This window comes from Pungitius pungitius, chromosome 2 (genome assembly GCF_949316345.1).
Source record: "Pungitius pungitius chromosome 2, fPunPun2.1, whole genome shotgun sequence".
NCBI lineage: Eukaryota > Metazoa > Chordata > Actinopteri > Perciformes > Gasterosteidae > Pungitius > Pungitius pungitius.
Genome location: NC_084901.1, coordinates 2,639,132 through 2,652,541, shown reverse-complemented (window position 1 = coordinate 2,652,541; position 13,410 = coordinate 2,639,132). Strand labels below are relative to the sequence as shown.

Genomic DNA, 13,410 nt, shown 5'->3' with positions numbered 1-13,410 from the left:
GCAATTGCGCGTTTGATCCTGTCATGTGAAGATACAAATGAGAACATGGATGGACTTTATTTAAAAAATTTGCTAGTTGGAAAGATTCAGCGGTTTCTATGATTAAATCTCGTGTTAAAACATTGTATTCAATCTCGTGGGTTAATACATTTTTTGCTGAAATGACTTTTTTCAAAGCAATGATAATTACTTTAAAAGGTAAACGATACGTTAATACGAATATGCCTTATTCAATCAACCTTTTGAGTTGGATTATAGACTTATAGAGTTCCTGCTCTGTTGCATGTGACACTCTCCTCTGCCCAGCAGATGGCGCTGTGTCACAAGACGTGGATTCGGTTCCGTTAACCCTCGATCTGCAAGCTGGTGCAACCAAAACCTCATTGTCTGACCACCGTGCGTCCTCTGCAGAAGCCGTTTTCATTTCCCACACTATTGGGCCCCATGCATTCAGATCCTCTGCGCCCCCCCCCCCCCTCCACCCCCCCCTACAGTTTTAACATTTGACCGGCCGGAAGACGGTCAGTTTGTGGTCGGCGCCTCACGGGTTCGTCTCTCGCTTCCATCCGTCTCCTCCTTAATGGCCGCGTGAAACTTTGCTTTGATGCAAAAGGAAACTTTTTCCCCATGAAGTTTAATACGTTTCCACAATTGAACAACATTGCTGATAACGCTTTGGAGCATGATATGGATTTATGAACCTTTTGAACATATGATTTTTATTTATTTATTTATTTTTATTTTCAGTGCCCCGGAATCTGCTGAATTTGAGCCTTTTTTTCATTACCATGAGAACTTTAACCTTATTTTCTTTGCCCCTTTATTGGATTACCTAATGAGTTTCAGGGAGCAAAAGTGCTGCGGAATTGGTATTTCAGGTCCCAAAAGCGTGGTTTGTTGTTCAGACGCAGGATCCTTCATGAGGCCGGGGCGGTAATGAGAAAGTTATGAGATTGTTTCCTCCTCACCCACCCCCCCTCCCATCCTCCCCTCCTCTCCCCCCTCGTGCTGCTGGAGAAGACTGATGAGCCTGAACTTGCAAATATAGTAAAAACAATCAGGGGAGTAGGGGGGAAGGAGACACACACACACACATATAACAGATGACAAGAGATCAGCTTGTACACTCTGTGAAGATTGATTGTGTCAATATCCACTTCATTCTCTTAGATTTCCTACGGGAAGAAAACCTCTGATGATTGAGACTTGTCTGCTTCATCCAATTCAAACACTAACGGGACCGGTTTCGGATTAACTGCAAATAAACGCTCTCTAAATTTGACATGTAGCTGCAACGTTTCAACGTGGAATTCTCGGTCAACACGTTTTGAAAAGCGTGCCCTCGCATCTGCATCTGAACACGAAGCCCACAGATCACAGTCTTAGTTTTGACAAAGAGGGGATTCAAGGAAAACACTGGCGAGGGAGGAGGGGCAGGGGCCTCGATTCCCAGACAGGACCGCGTCGAGCCTCGCGCATCCACTGTTGTATTAACACATGTCGGATGTTAGCATGTTAGCGCGCCGCTAACGTTTGGCAATTGCCAACCAAACGCAAAGTGCGGGTGATCGCCAACGTCGCCATGGAAACAACTCATCAAACACGTCTTTGAGATTTGGACCGAAAGAGCTGAAAAGCATCCTCGTTTTGAAAGCATCCTGTGTGGAGCGCGAATGTCTTTCATGTCAATTGTTGTTAGACCTGCAAACTAGGTCCCGTGCACTGGTGAAAAGATCCCTTCTTCTCTGTGTTCGCACTAGACGCCACGACGTGTGCTGCTCAAATAAATGGAGGATGCGATCGAATCAATGTAATTAGGTGCATAAACTGCAGCGGAGCTCTTAGGAGCTTAAATGTTGGGATGAACCGCTTGTTTTAAACGTTTTGATTGCATTTTGTTAATGAAATTATTTGAACTGTGTCTTGCTGTTTTTAATTTTTTCATCAGGATATAAAATTGAGCATATTTTAAAAACACACGGAGCCAAGCTGCTGTCAAGCTCCCTTAGGAGCCTTAACATGATGTTCTTCATCATTCAAAGGCCCAAAATCCTTACTGACAACTCAGATGTAGATTTCTATGTGTGCTTTCTACACCCGTGCATCCTCAGGAAGCTTCAGGACATTCTAATAAGACTCCACAGCAAACCAGCCAGAATGAAGTGTGGGTGGTTTCACATGGAAGAAGCTCTTCATTTTGTGGCCTTTATTTATTTATTTATTTATTTTTGTCATGCACGAGCATCAAAATAGCTGCAAAAAAAACTCCCAGTGTTGTGGTGCCTGAAAGAAGTTCCCCTTCTTTGGTGTTCACGTCCTTGTCGTGCATTCTCCTGCACCAAACGCATTAATATTAAAGCAGCCAGCGGACGCACTCTGAAAACATTGATTGACACCTCGCATCCCCGAGTCGGCACACTTTTTGTTTTTAATGGACACCCTCTAGTTGTGGATCACATAAAACGAATGTGATTTTGAAAGCTTATTGTTGTTTGAACTCAACATCTTTGGGGCTTAGGTGGAGCATTAAGAGGGCGACCTTGGTGTGGACACATATGGGAACGTTAATGGTCAGAAGACATTTAGCTCCCTCTGCTGCATCCTCCGTCAGTAAAAGTGGGATCGAGGGTTCGGTCGGCCTTAACGGGGGGGGGGGGAAACCCTCAGTCCTTCCTGCACTCCAGCTGGAAGCCGCACTTCCTGTCTTCACGTTCACTGCGCTGTTTAGCTGAAGAGCTTTTTCAAATGACGAATCTCCTCTCTCAGACTAACTTTCCATTGGAAGAAATGTCAACGGCAAAGTCCTAGAAAGCAGGACGTCACCCTCCTTGCCTCCAGAACGCGACCTTTAGGCTTTTTGAAGGCCTCGCTGAAAAGCTGCACCCTCCTTCTTCGTCTGCTCCTCTCCAGCAACGTCCCCCCCCCCCCCCGTCTTACCGACGGCTCCGTCGCCATAGATACGGTGAGGCCTGCTCTCCATGCTGGTGTGGGCCCGGGCATGCTGTGTCCACAGAGCGTGCTAATTCTAACAGCCCCCCCCCCCCCTTACACCCTGCAGGCCCCACAGTGATTGATCATGCGCCGCTTATCACGCGTGCAGCCCAAGCAGGCTGCGCTATTTACAGCCACCTGCGATAGACGCTATTGATCTATTCTCGGCGCATTTCATGCAGCCGTGTCATAAAAAACATGTCCGACGAATAGTGTGTGCTGAATTTCATTTCCCATTTGGATGATTGACGGAAAATGTATTAACATCTGCTATTTCTGTTTAATTAATCTCACGTGTATAAAAAGAATTTGTGTTTGTGCCAAAACACGACAAGCTGTCCCCCGACAATATGGACAAAATGGCAAATCAACCTGAATAACGAGAGCGTTGGAGTTCGGTGCAAAGACGCTGAAGATGCTTTACCGAGTTGTGTGTCCTTACACAAGTTGTGTTTTAGACTTCCCAGGACGCCGGGTCCGGTCTGATTCTGCACGACCCGCATTGACGGCATCTGTATGGAAATAGTCAACCTCATCGAGGACCAAAAACACTTTGCTTCCTGTCATCCCATTTGTCCCGTTTGTTATTTCCTAACTTAATTCGTTTCACGTTACTGTTGTGAAAAAAATAGAAACCCCCCCCCCCCCCCCCCCCTACTGCAGCGATGTTGTGCTGGTGCAACATCATTTGCATTTTTCAAACATTGATAGAAGGTATCGGAGGCGGCAGAAGCCGTCCTCCTTTGTTAATGCCGGCCCATCTCCTGGCGCTGCTTTTGGAGTCTTGTGAATAACCAGAGCCGAAAGCCTCTTTACGGATGCACGCGCAAAATGTGCCTCCTCTCTGCTCCTTGTTTGCAGCTCATTTGCAGCTTAAGTGGTTGTTTGACCACACAGCAAAGCAATCTGTCCCGGGCTCACAAAGTGGGTTCGACACACACACACACACACACACACACACACACACACACACACACACACACACACACACACACACACATCCTCAGGTTACGGCCGTCGTGCGTCGCCTCTTCCTCCCATTTCATCATTGCTGAGGGGGGTGTGGTTTTCTCTCCTCAACCAGACCTCTATGAGCAGCATCACGCATCTCTGCCGGACGGATCAGCCGGCGCCGCGGGTTGGGAGCAAACACGGGCCTCCGCCCCCAAGGAAAATCAATCATGGTGTGAGCCCTTCGATTGGTGGAAAACGGGCCGTGCGTGTTTCCCTCTTGAGGGATTTGGATGGAGAGAGGGATGCACGCGAGGAGACGTGGCCTCTCTGGGGTGTTTGGTTTTAATGAACACACACACGGCCTCGGACCCCCGGACCACGGCGAATGGGCACTTTTGATGAAATGTTGATCAGAAATGAAGTCAGAAATTCAAGTACGCTGCTTTAACGTGTTCAACAATAACCCACTTTAATGGGCTCCGATGGGATTCCTCCGTCACGTGCTGCAAGACAAAGGCTTGATCAGAGGATCGCCCGGCTGCAGCCAATGAGCACTCGGGAGCACTAAGCCATGCCCCCCCCCCCCCTGCACATCTGTACCATGACGTCAGGGTCCGGTGCACTGCAGCACCCGGGCCAGTCTCTCATGTGACCGGCGTGCACGAGGGCTTATCTTCCTCCCCCAACCCCCCGCTGGCACGTCCACGCTGCTGCTCGGCTGCGATGCTTCAGCAGGTTGTGCACCGATGGCTACAGGTGAGAAGGATGCAAAGCAGCGGGAAAAATGCACCGAGAGAGAAACATCGATCCAATCCCAACTTCATCTGTGGACGAAATACAGTGAAAGGAAAAGATGAATGTTGCACCGTCTTGGTCGTTTGCTTTCATTAACAGTCAGTGTGGCCTCAGGCCGGGACACGCTGCTCCACAGCTGGAAGTCCCGTTAAAATGGAAAGAGAAAATGCTTTTGAGGTCTTACCCACGATCCCCAATCAAAGGCCAAATCAGCACCTTCCTTGCTTTTTGATTCAATTATCGCATTCCACCTCGTTAAGATGTTAACTTGAACCTTGAATCTAAAAGGTATTCTTCTTTTAGTAACTTGGATAGAGAATTTGAGAATTTGATTAACCTATTTGTTGATTGGAAAACAAGACACCTGTCTATATTTATTTTTTTTGCAATTGAAAATTTTTAATTTTGGTTTGCGGTTTACAGAAGGAAGAGATGAAAGATTGTCATGAGTTTGGTTCAAATTCCAACAATGGACAATCATATCTACACGCAAAAAAAATCATCCTTTCACCTTTTTGTGGGCTATTTATCCCTCTACAAAGGAATTACCTTCATTTAGAGGAAATAGCGAGAGCATCTGATAACTTCTCCTCTTGTTGCCACAATTAGGATTCTAGCATTTCTCTTTTCCTCCAATCAAAATGAACTACGAAATCTGAATATACTTACCGCTGAAGTAATGGCACATTTCCAATGCAAATAGTGTCCTTGAATAATTATATTTCTATGTGAAGGTATTCATTGGTATAACATGCTTATTCACATGTGTGAATAATAGGTAATAGTAGGAAAAGCCTTTTTCTACAGTGTAAAAGCGGAGGCGCGTCGTGATGCTCCGACTGATTATTGGTGAAGCGAGAGGAGGAGGGAGGAGGAAGAGGAAGAGGAGGGGGGATGATGATGAGGAGGAGGAGGAGGAGGAGGAGGAGGAGGGGGGGCGGCGATAATCCGCGCGCACAGCGACCCATCCGAGCCGCTGCGGGGAGCTGCGTGCAGCGGGCGCCGGGACACCATGGAGCCGCCGTCTCTGCGCCGCGGGTCGCTGGAAGGACGCGCAGACCAGACGTCATCTGCCCGCTAGAGGGGCGCGGGACCCGCGCGGAGGAAGCGGAGAGGCGCCTTGTTTCTAACCCCCCCCACGGCGGATCTCTTTTCACCCGGAGCGTTGGTTTTTTTTTATTTATTTTTTACCGGAGCTCTCCAGCTCCTGAAGCCGGGGGCGCAGCATCGGGTCACGGAGGGAGGGGGGGGGGGGGGGATTTTTTTTTTTTTCTTCTTCTCGTGAGGAAACACCACGTTTGGCTGATTTGCATTACAACAACACTCGCTGTGGATTGTTTACCCCGCCAATACGGGATTATGATTTTCGCAGACATGAGTACGGGGACCAACTCCCCGAAGGTGCACCCACCGAACGGGACGAGGTTTTACACGTTCCAGGCAAGTTCTCTGCACGGTCTTTACTGCTGTGGTTGTAGGTGTCATCTCGATGTCACGTGTCTGCTGTTTTTGTGGCTTTTATCTGGAGGTGTGACAGCAGTGATTGTTGGGTGTTTTCCTCCACCTGCGCGTGCTCAATCCGAATTTCCCTCGAATTTAGAGTGGATTTGCAATGTTCTCCCTTTTTAGAGAAATGTAAGAATAAATGGTCTTTTGCGATGCCTTTTATAAGCCAAAGCTAAGTGCATGTATGCTGTATGTACTGTGCTCATCAATCAAGAACTAATGGGAAAGGGCTCTGCTTTTTGTATTTTCTCACTTTAAGATGCCAGAGGACAGAATTTTAATGGTTTCACACTCCCAGCGTGTTAAATAAAACATGTGAGAGTAAAATCGTGTGAACTCGGATTGCATCTTCATACTGTACATGTTCAATTATTCAAACTCAACCCACTGAATCTCACCCGGCTGGAAATCTATATTTGGATTCTCGCGTAGTTGCATTATGTTCCCTCTGGTTTCTGAACAGAAGTGAGGACATTGTGCCCTGCGTCCATGACTTAAGGCTACGGTTGCATATTTCAGCTCTCCCCAGAAGGCCCATGCATGGCAATGAGGCCCGAGTCGGTGGATATTGATCGAGTGTGTTCCACATGACTCTGGTAACCAAGACAGCACTTTTCTGTGTTCTTTTTTTTTTTTTTGAGTGGGTGGAAGGAAGAAAAGAAAGAAATGTTTCAGCAAGTTATATTGTTCAAGAACCTGCGTTTTTTTACCCTGAACACACAAATAATTTATTTTTTGCATCCAGGTGCAGTCAGCAGAAGCTGCTGATTTGACTGGAAAGGGGGGGGTTGTGGGTGCTGATGGGAGCTCGGATAGATGATGACGCAGCATCACACCTGTCTCATCGGTCTCGTCGCCTCAACGTCCCTTCTTCTTCTTCTTCTTCTTCTAAGTCTTAAGTTCACTTCCCCCCCCCCCCCCCCCCACAATAAATGAGTTTTGCCATGGCGTTGACAGCTGAGACAACAAGTAAAAGGCCGGCGGCTGCCAAGCCCAATAAAGGCCGCGATGTCGTTATCTCTGCCTCTTGAATCACTTCTTCCCGTCTCAGGTCGGAGCTGCCCCCCCCGAGGTGTTTATTCTGGGGCGACATAAAACCGTCTTTGCCCTTTAATGTCAAATCGTTAGTGAGGAAAAGTCTCCCCGAGGGCTCGCAGCGGTTTGAAGAAGTTCCTCTGATTATATCACGAAATCAAAGGCGTGCTGGCTCACACATTACAGTCCCAGGGAACGCCCCCCCCCCTCCCCCCACCACGTAAAAGAGAACTCGGCGTCGGGCTGCTGCAATACACATAAATCCCGATTCATTTTCTTCCACCCTCAAGGTGACACGGGGATTTATTCCCCTTGTTGAGGTAATAAGCACGCGTCACTTCGAACCAGTGCGTTCTCACCTCGGCCATTTTGAACACGGCTCCGGGTCCGATTGTCTACCAGCTCCTAATATGACGCTCCTTTTATCAGGCAGCCCTTCCTGGCTTGCATTTGCACATCGGCCCTGGCAATTTAAGTCAGGTCAAAGCCTCAGAAGCTCCACTGGGGCGACGGAGATGTTCGGCTTCACTACCCGGAAGTGTCGTGGTTTGCTTTGTTGTCTGCAGACTCTGCAGAGTTTGTGCATCCGATGGAACGGCGTCCAGTGGGGAGGGGGTTCGTCTGCTGTGCTCCGAGCCCACCGAACCACATGAGCTTTAACCTCGAGTCCCTTTGATGTGAAGAGAGAGAGAGAGAGAGAGAGATATGTGATTATGAAATAATAATAAAAAACAGGAGAAGACTGCGTAATGTCTTTCATCAAGCAACACTTCAAGGGGAAATTTGAGAAACAGTGTTTGCTGCTTTCTGGGCAATTTTCTGCTGAGATGAATGCTGTTCAGGGCGTTTAAAGTAGATTTCAAGAAGATCCGGTCGCAGAGTGTAGATCTTCAAACGCGTGGAATCTGGTGTCGCGAGTCAGACTCTCGGGGACGGAAGCAGCAGCAGCAGCTTGATACGTCCCCTCTTTAACATCCCATCTTTCCCACCCGATAATAAGCCGCCTGATGGTCGAGCTGCCTGAGAAATGAGACCTAATCGTCGCCCAGTATTTGTCCTTGGTGTGTCGAATTAGCGCCGCATGTGATTAGTACCTTCAGCTGCTCTTTCTTTCGCCATAAAGGGCCTCTTTGTCCAAAGCGAGCGTCATGCAGGACGCTTCCGTCCTTCCCCTGGTCCTTCCTTCTAAAGTATGAGCTGCTACTCAAGTCTATAGGCCGCATGGGGGGGGGGCCTTCGTCGAGGCCGACCCCACTTCACCCGAACGTCGAAGCGGCGCCTCGTTCGGCTCTCCTCCCCTCCCTGACGGTCGCGCCGAGAGTTTGCACCTTTGACTTGTGATGCATAAATCACACACACACGCACACACACACACACACACGCGCACACACACACACACACACACACACACTGTGACGGGGCCGTCGGAGCGGGGAGGGTCTGCCAGACAGGATAAGTCACCGGGTGACACCAGGCGGCAGTTCGAATGTCACGCGAGCGCCTATTTCTTACGCACCCGAAGGCGTGTCGTCATGGCGACGCCTCAACCCGCCGACAGCCGGAGAGGGAATTTGAGGATGGATTCATCATTTCAATCATCTATCTCAAGCGAAAGTGGCAGATGTTTTTTTTGCGCGGGGTTTTTCACCGGATGACAATCGTTGATCAGCGGTTCCGTTCTGAGTCGTTTTCATTGTGAAGCAAAGTGTCAGAGCTTGCGATCATCTTTGCCGTGTGAGTGACAGCTCGCTGCCACGGCAACGTGAAGAAAAACCCAACGACGAAAGGGACACCAGGGGACACGCACACACACACACACACACTTTGATGCACCCGGCATTAAGCTTCTAACCACAGCTGTCTTACCCCTGTCGATCACAGACTCCGCCCCCCCCCCGGTTGATTGGACAAACAAAAAGGTGGACGTGGCTTCCTGATTAAGTTCAAAGGGTTTGACCTTTTTTCGTTTTTTATCACGCGTTAATTGACCCCCCCACGACACCCTCACCGACACACGCCGCCCTCCCCGAGGGCCGCGAATACGTGCGTTGGAGGCGTTTGCCCTATTTTCTTAGTCCTTTTTTTTTTTTAAATCAGCCCTCGTGCATTTAAAATCTGGCCGGGGCAGATGGGGAAGGGAGTTTGACCCACTTTGTTGGATTCCACACCGATTAAAAGGATGAGTGCGCTTTCGAAAGCAAGAGGCCCCTGTGGATGTGTGTGTGTGTGAACAGGGGAGAAAGACGGTTTGTGTATCTCTGATCTCTGTGTGTGTGTGTGTGTGTGTGTGTGTGTGTGTGTGTGTGTGTGTACTGTAGAGCCTGTAACTCGGTTCAAACCCTCCAGGAAAGAACACTCAACCAAACAATCCACAAAAAAATGTTCGTTTTAATAAATACATTTAAAAAAAACCTTCATCTCCTTTAATACCTCAAACCACGGCCAACGATGCTTAACGATATTATTAAAGTACCAACATTACGTAACCTTGTTGATCTTCAAATTCTCCGAATTTAGCAACATTTGAAAGGATTCATCCAATTATCGTGAAAAGACCGACACCAACACGTTTGATGCCACACATCTCATTCATCCAAACGGTGTGGACTCGAAAGGCTCACAAAGGGACACCAACGGGAGAATTTGTCGTTTTTTTTCTCTTCCAGGATGAAATTAAAAAGTTTAGGTCGATCTCTGAGATGATTGAAGTGGATCAAAGAGAACAAGGTTATACTTTTTAATCTGACCAATTAGCGGCGACTGTTTTTTTTAAGTCAAATTGGCTCGTTTGAACTGTTTTTTTTTAATTGAAGTTGCTTTAACTTGCCTTTCTCTCCACTGGCAACAAGGAGGCGACGGCGTGATGTTCATGGAGTCAATGATGGTCCATTTGGAGTAAAATAGACCATAAAGCAGGGCCCTCTCGTTTCCGCGGTCCTTTTTGGTGTTCGTACGTGGCTGTTAGATTAAAGAGGACATCTCTTTAACCTTTAATCGCAATCACAGTAAAAGTCACCGGCTCGTTTTCCATCCTCGCTTCCGCGTAAGTGACCCTGTTCCGTTCATGTGGTCATCCGTAGAAGCTTCGTGCCGCTCCCCGTCCGTTCAATAACATCAAACTGGACCGGGGTAAAAATGCAGTTCACAAACCGTATTTCACAACGTTGATGCAGTTTACAGCCAGCTGAATGGTTGCGTCTCCGCGTTGCTTTTACATTGTAGCTCTGCGCCCCCCCCCCCTTCCCCTCCTGTGACCTTCAGCACAGATTTAAAACCCCCGCTGCCTCGCCGTCGACGGACAAATGAGAGACGGCGCTCCTCTTAATTAGCGAGGGACGCCTCCCGTCAAAGGATGCACGCCGTCCGACCCCCCCCCCTCCCCTGCGTCCATAAACCAACATGAACACATGACATTTGTGCCCTACATTCCTACTTTACAGCTTCAGGCTCTGAATGCTGATACTGTACACAGAGCGATGGCAATTGATCTGTGTGTGTGTGTGTGTGTGTGTGTGTGTGTGTGTGGGTGTGTGTGTGTGTGTGTGTGTGTGTGCGTGTGTGTGTGTGTCACTCAGAGTGAAAGCAAATCCATCCGGTCTATAAAACCAGAACCGGCTGTAAAGTTAACAGGGGGCCCGTGGTCACGGCGTAACGGACGTCTGCATCTTTATGTCGGAGGTTTTTCACTCCCGATCACGTGTGTGTGTGTGTGTGTGTGTGTGTGTGTATCCGCTTGCAGGTCCATTACCTGACTTTTCTCCAAGAAGATCATTTTTCAGAAACCTCTCTGCTGGTAATCAGATAACAGCGATTAACCCTGGGGGAGACATTGAGATGCAGATTGGCCATCAGAGACACTCGCCTCTTAAATTTGCTCCTGCTTTATTTAACTCTTAACCGCATATCGCTGGTTGTCCCATTGTGCTCCCAGATCCCCCCCCCCCCCCCCCGAACACCCCCTCCCCCAAATGTCTATTTGAGCTTCCATAATGTGCTAATAAACGCACGCGTTGTTCACTTTGTAACTCGGTCGTTACAGCCTCTGTAACACGGGCTAAAACCCGCAGATGCAACAACGATCCGACTACAACGCCTCAGTCTATATCAAAGTGAACATACCCCCCCCCCCACCCCCCCCCCCCGGTGGGTTTAGTTCGGGCGGTGGCAGTGCCTAACTTGTGTTCCGTGCACAGCCTCCTGCAGTTATCTCCGTAATGAACTGAGCAACGCGTGACCCCCCCCTCCGCTTTAAGAGCCTCTTTGTATTCACAGGTTGAATCGCACGCTGCAGGCTGCAGCTGATTAGCTCGCCCTTCAGTGGTTTTGGCAGTTTAGCCCCCCCGAGAGTCTCTTTTTTTGTTTGTTTTGTAAACGCCTGACGGCCTTTTCTTTTACCTTTTTGCGCGTCGCAACAGGAGCCGGAAGTCGTCTTTCTGTCGAACGGCGTGCAGGTTTTCAGCATCAAAAAAGCTGAAAGCCTCTCAGATTATTGCACGGAACAACATGCGCCCCGATCAATTATGATGCCGCATCCGATGCATTTCCAAAGGGCGAAATGTCCCTTTGCTGGAGTTTTCTTTTTCTTACGTAAAAGGCGGGAATCTCGCTTCCCAGCAGACGGAGCGGTGACGGGGGGGGGGGGAACAGTACGAAGGCTCTATTTCAGTCTGTAGTTTTCACATTTTGAGCTGCTGAGGTTTTTAAATGAGGGGAAATCCAGACGTTTCCAGCATTGCCTGGAGGAGTGAAGGGGGGTGGGGGTTCACTGCCCTCGTGCTGCGAGCAACATGTGCTGGAGGCCCAGAGAATGGAGAGATGAGGGGGGACGGGGAGCCAGCAGGCGATGCATGCAATACACATAACAATCACTCCAGTGTAGATATGCATAGGTGTGGATATATCTATATCTGTGTATGCCTATGTGTTTCCCTGTTTGTTTTATCATGAATAAATCAGCACAAACTATAGGGTTGGTGTGTTATTGTAAAGAATGTCATGAATTCCGCCCCCGTTATGTTAGCATTTATATCAGATCCTGCATTCCACCTGAATTTACATGATGAAAACCTTGTATTTTTTGCTCTCTAAGTACATACAGTACCAGTGACAGTGTGTTTGAACTGTATGTGTGCTGCAGAAAATCCCTAACCATCAATTAGTCAGATAAACGGTAAACCAGGAGTATATTAAAGAAAACTAGAAGCCAATACTTCAAAGAAAAAACACTTCCATTTGTGTTGCAATATTTTAATTCAGAATGCATCAAGATTCCAAACCACTGATCATAATATAAGATATAAAGCGCCTGTGTGTGCGATGTGTGCTTTGCGGTCGAGATGTTGCAGGATTTCAGTGGAAATAAGTGACATTTTTCCAATGAGCGACCCTCTCAGCGTCTGCCTCCCTGTTTGAAATCCGACTGGTCTGCATTTTTTCCCACGATACTTGGTTCTTTTTTCACTGGGTTTATGTGTGTCTCTCTGCCCGTGTTCCCCCCCCCGATGAGATTTCACACTTAAGTGGGCGGCGATGATTACTTCCTCCTGCAGATTTTATGCTCTGCGTCCGCCTCGTCACTGTCGCTGCACCGAGTTTTTCCAGCAGCGTTCTTTTTTTTTTTTTTTTTTCAAGCCTTACACTGTGACGTTGATGTCGTTCTGCTCCGTTAGTCTTCATCCAAACTAAAAGGCACCTTATCAGATTTGTTTGGTTGCATCGCTTCCTCACGAAGGCCCAAGGTGTCAAATAAAAGGCATCGAGTATTTGTGTAGAGAATCTGACGCCTTCCGCCTTCGTTCTTCATCGTTTGTTGAGGAATGACTGGCTGCACGGTTCTTCTCCTTCTGCCCTCCAGCAGGGCGGCTTTCCGTTGGCACGTAACTGTTCAGCATGCATGAATGTGCAGCCAATGAATGGATGGATTAGAATTAAAATATCGAGGAAGGGGGGGGGGGGGGGGAAGGAGACACAGCTTGCACAAATTGACCTAATCTCGTTTCTAAGTCATTTGTGTCTCTCTGTGTGAACCTGCAGAAAAGTCACAGACAAATGGATGTCATGTGTGGGAGGTTTCAGTGAACCCTTCACCCCCCCCCCCCCCTCATCATTTCCCCGTGTGCCTGTCTGACA

The 13,410-nt window shown here is 48.3% G+C and overlaps 1 protein-coding gene across 5 annotated transcripts in view; it reads left to right on the top strand.

The window, feature by feature from the left end:
- ppfia2 (PTPRF interacting protein alpha 2) overlaps positions 1–13,410 on the top strand; it is a 63,453-nt gene that overhangs the window by 22,633 nt on the left and 27,410 nt on the right. Inside the window, exon 1 of one of the 5 annotated variants that reach the window (XM_062559579.1) lies at positions 6,010–6,180. The exons of the other annotated variants lie outside the window; for them this stretch is intronic. Coding sequence (XP_062415563.1) covers positions 6,100–6,180 — 81 coding nt within the window. The 5' untranslated portion in view covers positions 6,010–6,099. Of the gene's footprint in view, positions 1–6,009; positions 6,181–13,410 lie in introns of those variants that run through there. 5 annotated transcript variants of the gene reach the window in all.